General features: G+C 40.5%; 2 protein-coding genes across 2 annotated transcripts in view; both read right to left on the bottom strand.

Annotated features, from left to right (window-relative positions):
* LOC125044862 overlaps nucleotides 1-588 on the bottom strand; it is a 6,973-nt gene extending 6,385 nt beyond the window's left edge. The window contains exon 1 of the mRNA XM_047641825.1: nucleotides 544-588. Within this exon, the coding sequence (XP_047497781.1) occupies nucleotides 544-588 (45 nt within the window). The remainder of the gene's footprint in view (nucleotides 1-543) is intronic.
* A 3,852-nt stretch (nucleotides 589-4,440) lies between these two features.
* Nucleotides 4,441-7,500, bottom strand: part of LOC125045023 (U-scoloptoxin(01)-Cw1a-like) — a 3,884-nt gene continuing 824 nt past the window's right edge. Inside the window, exon 3 of the mRNA XM_047642055.1 lies at nucleotides 4,441-4,631. Within this exon, the coding sequence (XP_047498011.1) occupies nucleotides 4,611-4,631 (21 nt within the window). The 3' untranslated portion in view covers nucleotides 4,441-4,610. The remainder of the gene's footprint in view (nucleotides 4,632-7,500) is intronic.

The raw sequence follows: 7,500 nt of genomic DNA, 5'->3' as shown, positions 1-7,500 counted from the left end.
ATATACATACATATATATATATATATATATATATATATATGCATACACATTCCTATATATATATACATATGTATAAATATGCAGTAAATATGTAAATGTATATACATATAATAATAAATATATCTATATATATGTAAATAAATATCTGTACATATACTTAGATATATATAAATATATACATATATACACAACCACATACACATATATATAATATATATGTACGTGTACATATATCTGCACACACACACACACACATACATATATATGTATATAAATTCTCCGGAAAAAGTAATAAAAATAGATACGAGGTACTCCTCTAACCCTCTCCCTCTCCCTTTCCTGCTCCGCCTCCACTCTCACTCACAAATCTTCCTTAAATTATTTCCTCTTCCACTTTAAGCCTTATATCTGCCCCTCCCACTTCCCTCCTCTTCCTCATTAAATTCCCCCATCTCCTTCTTCCCCTTCCCTCTCTCTCCCATTCCCCTTACCTTTCCTCTGATCTGAAAACTTTCCCTATTCATGTGACTTTAACGAGCCCACTGGAGCTCCCTTGTGGGCATCTGTGTTCGCTTGGGGGCTGGACATCAAACTGCCGTCCTTCACCTAGGCCCGTTCGGCGTTAAGGAAGTGTCCCACACATAACTCCATCCCCCTTTGGTCCTGGTACTGGAGGATGCAGCCAGGGTTCCACTAAAGGGTAGAGGACGGAAAACTGCCATACTCACTCTTAGCTATTGCTCCTAGGTTGATGGACAATGGCCTTGGGCCAAGGGTTCGAACCTGGTTCGAAAACCCTTCTCCTGAAGGAGGAAAGGCGACCCATGGCCGATATAAGACAAAACCAACCCTAAGCAATGGAACCCCTACTGACAACAGACCCAGGTGACTTCGAAATCCCAACCTAGAATAGAAGGTTTGTGAATGATAAATGCGTGAATAAAAATCAATCGCTTTTGAAGCCCTTTGTCATCAAAAAGGTCCTTGATGGTCAAGTGGATGTCGTTTTTGATTTTGTAAAAGTACAAAATAACTTTCAGATTAAGGATATACTTAACCTGACGCAAATTCATGATCTAAGAGTTAGAGTAACCATTCGTATCAGCCCAAATACCTGAGGATGATGTAAGAAAGCGAAATTCTCGTGAGCATTAAGGACCAAAACCTAGTGAACATTAATTGTATGACCAAGAAGGACGGGAATATGCGAACAAAAACTGGAGTGTTTTTTTACTTTTGCTATATATAAAATCCCTAAGTATGCCGATGTTGGAAATTAATGTGTCCAAGTAAAATCTTACATCCAAAAACCAATGCATTCCAATAGATGCCAAAAAATCAGATACACCTCATTAAGATGTATTGACAAAGACTCAAATAAATTAACTTACCGTAGATGTGCTGAGGCTCACGACACCATTACATCTACTAGTGAATATTTCAAATGCGTTAATTGTGTATGACCCCATCGGTCAACCTTTTCTGAGTGCCTTAGTCTGAAGAAGGAGACTGAGACATTAACCTATAAGAAAAAATATAAATTAAGGTTTACTGAACCTAAGAGGAAAGTGAAAAGTTTGCCACAAAAACTTTGTACTTCCTATGCTGCAGCAATCACCCATAGTGCAAGTAATGTCATTCAACAGCTTGCAGCTAAAGATAAAGAAATTGCAGAACTTAAACTGTCAAAGAATTGAATATTAAAATATATCAGCTGACTGAATTGGTTGATCTTATGGCTGCATCAATCCAGCATAAACGTCTTAAGGAGGCTTAGGCAGGTCGGCATCTTGTTAGCCCCCCCCCCCCCCCCCAACGGGAGCCGCCTTACCGCGGTGGGGGGGGCTTGAGGTCGCAATGATCTTGTGAGCTAGACCAGAGGGCTTCCCATACTGGACGGGTCACCAGTGAGGGATGAGACAAAATGGCTTCAAGGCCTCTGAGAGGGGATGGTGCACCCTCCCCTGGTTTATTCCAGCTTGTGTTTGCTGTGCGTGGCGTCCCATATTAGTTGGAGACAGGAGTCCTTGAGGTTGAGCGATGCTGCATGCTGCACCATGCAGCTAGCAACACACCTCTATGGTCCTCTATTCTGGTTAGACAGGTAGCTTGATCAAGACCTGGTCAAGTCAGTCGGCTGGTCAAATATGGCTAGGGCCAAGCAGGCACTGTCCAGTCGGTAGTGCACAAGTCCCGCGATTCCCATCATTACTGTTATAGTGACTGCCCCTGTGGCTGTTGGAAGATTCTGAGTCCCAGCTATAGCTTCTCCTCATTGAACTCCATAGTGGATGGGGGGGAGGGGTGAGGAAACGAATAAGTCTAAATTGTATGATTTCTATAAATTTACAAAGAACTAGGTCTCTCCTTGACGAACGTCACGTCACTCTAGAACCATTCCAATTTCTAAAGGGCAAGAATGGGAATCGTAATGGTTCCTGGACTCCCAAACCAGGTAAGTAGAAAAGTTCTCAATCAATTAAGGAAATCTCACCTAGTAAATATGAAAGCATCTCGTATAGTAAAGACCATTGATGGTGTATTAGTCATGGATCTTGATATTTTTGAAGTACATCAGAAGATGGTTAAGGTGTGTCAGCAGGATTCTCGCATCACCCCACAGTGAGATGGTAGATGGTAGTTGACGTTTCATCACCAGACGAGAGTGACTTCTGCGTGTGATATGTTACATTCCTCACAAAGCACTCATTCAGTGTAAGGGAATTGCCTTTTCTTAAGACCTGATGCGATATTCTGGGGAGAAACTAAATAATTTTAATTTAGTGGCAAAAAACGTTTTAAGAAGAAAGTTAAGGGTCTGGAACAGTCGACACCAGCTCTTCTAACTTTTGAAACATTAGTCCATCCAGAATCAACTAAGTTGGCATGGTACCACCTCAAGGTAAATCCATATGTGCCCATCTCTATGTGGTGCTGCTACTGCACCAAGGTTATCGGCTTGGAGCCAACTCTTGCCGTTTTAAGGAAAATGGACGATCAAGAGTGTGTGTAAAGTGTGGTACAACAGGTTATCAAGGAGATGACAACTGTCCAGATCCAATATTCTGTTACTACTGCAAAGAAGCTCATGAAGCTTCTTCAAAGTAACGTAAAAGGTACAAGTTTGAAAAAGAAGTATTGGTAATAAGGAGTAAGGGGAAAGTTAGTTTCCAGAGGCAAACAATGTGCCCGTGTACTGTTTGGACAGCCGTGTGCTGTTTGCACAGCCTTATGCTGTTTGCCTCAGTTCTAGCCTGTCCTCCTTCCTGCCATCCCTTGCCCTCCAATGCTTCTTACACCACACACTCTGCCATTGCCTCTGGTGAGTTGTTTCACCAGAAATGGACTAGGAGTGAGGGGTCTATTGAGGAGACCCCTACCAAAGTAAGTTCTTTGGAGCCATCATATCCACAGAGGCCTCCACTGTGAGGCAGAATGCCCCTGAAGCAATGGCTCAGGTATGCCCTGTGCCCAGGCAAAGGAATCCTGAGCCTGTTCAATAGACTCCTCCCAAAGTGGGGACTTTGGAGCCATCAGACCGGGCTCCAGAGGCCTCATCGGTGATGGCCCCAGCTGCCACAGCATCCACAGGGGCCTCTGCTGCTAGACAGAATGTCCTTTGCCCAGGCAAAGAAATCCTGAACCTCTCCAAAGGAAGCCTGTGAAAAGGTATTCCCAAGATGCTGGAAAGGCCATAGGTGCTGCCAAACACCTTATGAAGAGTTAGTTTGTCAACCTGAAAAACTGGATACCCTAATCCAATGGAACTGTCAGGGAATTCATGCAAAATGGGAAGAACTGTTTGTGTATGTCTACAAGATATTATGACCAGGGAAAATCGTCCGATTTCCCTGAGAGGATTTCAAGTTCAAGCCCTTTGATAATGGACCTCATGGAGGAGAAGCAGTGAAGGTACATCAGGATATTCCTCTCCAGGCCATCCACCTGCAGACGTGAGAAGGATGTGAGAATAGGCTTGACACGACCTTACACTGCTGCATCCATCTTCCTTCCTCCACATAATCTCAACATCGATTTGGAAAATCTACTTGGGGAGTTACCTCATCCATTAAACTTTTGGGAGAATTTAATGGTCGGCATCACCTCTGGGGAGACATTTTGTGTAACCCTCGAGGAAGAACCTTGGAGGCCCTTGAGGGAATAGAGCCATCATTGTTTCCATGGTTGTATATGAGATGGATATGAATAAACAAAGAAATTAAATAAGAAATTTAAGCACTTTTTTGAAAGCAAAAACAAATATATTCGTCGTACCTTGATAGGAAAAAGCTTTGTTGATATTTTTGAGATAGTTATTTCCCGACTTTGAATCTTACTTCCCAAGTTCAGTTTGGATAAACACACACACACATAAACACACGCACACATATATATTCCTAGAACGTTGTTCTAGAAATGGACTGATAAAAGAAAAATGGATTTGAGAAGATTTTTCCTTTATTACTACTACAGTTTTCAACAAAACCAATCAGCTTAGGAATAGGTGGGCTATCTGCGCCTCAAAGAAACTGATGTCACTATAATCAAAGTGCCCATTTTTAGTTTTGAATTTTAACTCCAAGAGCAATCACCCTTTTTTTTTTTTTGTTTTATTCCTCAAGGAAATTGATGTCACTCCGGCCGAAGTAGCCGTTGGAGCTCCTGTAGCCTTCGCCGCCTGCGCAGGGACGGGCGAACTCGGGGCGGGTGCACGCGAGGCGCTCCTGGTCGAAGATGGAACCAGGCGCGCACATGAAGGAGAAGTGGCGTGAGATGTACACGTCGTGGTCGATGTAGGGCAGACACACGTGGAAGATGGCGCAGTTGTTGGCCTCGTCGGCGTAGTATCCGTAGGGCAGGTCAGCGCAGTCGAAGCCCGTGTTGATGCCGCCCAGAACCAGGGAGGTGTTGGAGGGCACCTCGAAGAGATCGGGCGAGGAGTCGCGACGCAGACGAAGGCCGGGGAGGGCGGCAGCCAACCCCATCAACGCACACACTAAATAAGTTGAGCACAGAAAATTATTTATTAACTAACTAAAAGCATACCTTAAACACCCTGACTGATAACAAAGAATAAAGGGAGGCGGCAAAGGGCCAGGGAAAATCTCACCTGCAACGTAAGCTTTCATGATGTTCCTTGGATGGTCCACTGGCTGTCCTAGAGGTCCTGCCGAATCATGGAGTATATATAGCTTGCGCGGTGTCCCGATCCTGCGCCTGCCCGGGTGACCTTGGCAGCTTTTTTAGGAGGAAAACAGTAGAGCCTTCGTGCATTTTTATCGGTGACTGCATGCGTATTATATTCGAATTATATATACATCATTTGGTTTATTTAATTTAGTAATGAAGTTTTGTTATCGCATGTAACGTTCTCTCTTGTATATATATATATATGTTTGTGTGTATGTGTGTGTGTTTGTATATATTTATATATGTATAGTATATTTATATATATATATGTATATACATAACCACACACATATTTATATACATATATACACATATATACATATATATGTATGTTTGTGTTCGTGTGTGCACGTGTGTGTGTGAATAAATATGTACATATAATCACATATACATATATATGTATAAATATATATATATACGCAAATATATGTATATATATACCAACATATATATATATACATATATATATATATATATCCATACATACATATATATATATATAAATATACATATATATACATATATATGTGTGTGTGTGTTTAAAATTTAAGGACCAAGACTAAAAACAAAAAACGCAAGGCATACAAAGTTGGAAAAGATCAATCTACTGCAGGATATTGATTCAAGATGATATATATATTTAAACTGCGCACACACACACACACACACATATATGTATATATGTGTATAAATACATATATATGTGTGTGTGTGTGTGTGTGTCTGTGTTCGTGCGTATGCAACTTTCAATTAGGTTTCAGGTTGACACTGATATACAATCGAGTAGAAAGAACACTCGTTTATTTAGCAGAATGCCCCTTAGAACAGACCCGACCTCACTCTCGGAACGCAATAAAACTCATAATTTTCATGAGCGAACAAACCGTATGTGTGTGTGTGTGGGGGGGGGGGGGGTAAACTTAGAACATCATAAAAATAGCGATCCAGATGAAATTTGAGATCCTGAGGCAGTCATCATAACTGAGTGTGCAGGAGCATTTCGAAAGCCCGGCGCTTGGCACGTGCTACACGGAGTGATATTGTAGTATGATATATACTGATCCGTAATAGTGAGATATAATTTATATATACATATATATATGTATATATATATATATATATACACACACACAAGCACACACTTTTATATTTATACATATACACATACAGACACACACACACTTATATATATATGTATATATATGTACGTATATATATATGTAGTTATATATACATACACACACACACACACACACACACACACACACATATATATATATATATATACATTTATATATATACATATATATATACATATATGTATATATACATATACATATACACACACACTTATATATATATGTGTGTATAAATGTATTTCTATACATACATACATATATATATATATATATATATATGTATATATATGTACACACATACACAATAGTGACTGGCATGGCAGCGACCTTTTTATTTTTTTTAAAAAGACAAATAATGCAACTACAATCATGAATAATCTATGATTGTTACAGTTTTGTAGATTTTTATTGCCCCCCCCCCCCCCCAGGTAAATTTCCATAATGATATTAGTAGACAGTAGCTAATGCTTAGAGCTACCCCGATTATCATTTGACCTATTTTTCCCCAGTGAACAGACACAACAAACAGAGCAGGCCCATGTCGAATGATGCACAGCCTCGACCTACGGATTCTATGGGCCGCCCCCTACCCACTCGTGCTAGGAATAGTTGGGACCCGGGCATTAGGTCAGCACTCGAGCACCCAAGCCCACTAAGCCAGGAGCACGCTGAAATAAGCAAGACGAATATTTTCAAGGTGAATCTCCCTTTTCATGGCTGAATCTTTCCTTCGGTGGCTTCAGGACTGTGAAGTTAGGTTCACAGATCAGCTAGACTATGCAGTAGACTTATCATTTTTTTAAGACCCACAAGTCACTTATCGACACGCCAGTTCAAAGGAAGTAAATCTCTATTGCTCAGAAAGTTGGAAGCGATTGTCAAGCACTCCTTCATGGGTGGAATTGTGAAAGAAATACGTATGCATATTGAATTATTGGGAGCCAAAGTATTTACGAATATAATCGTTAATTACAGTGTGTAGTGTTTCTTTCTCTCTCTTCTATCACTGTCAGTCTGTGTATATATACATACACAGGATATAGATTTTAGAGACAACGTGAAGTTTTATAGCTTCATTTCTGTACAGGTTTTAATCAAGTCTTTTAGACTCATATGAATAAAATGACAGCATACAAATTATTCACATTATTTGTATCTGTCAGAACTTGCA

This window comes from Penaeus chinensis, chromosome 36 (assembly GCF_019202785.1).
Source record: "Penaeus chinensis breed Huanghai No. 1 chromosome 36, ASM1920278v2, whole genome shotgun sequence".
Classification (NCBI taxonomy): domain Eukaryota; kingdom Metazoa; phylum Arthropoda; class Malacostraca; order Decapoda; family Penaeidae; genus Penaeus; species Penaeus chinensis.
This window is presented reverse-complemented; position numbering and strand designations above follow the sequence as displayed.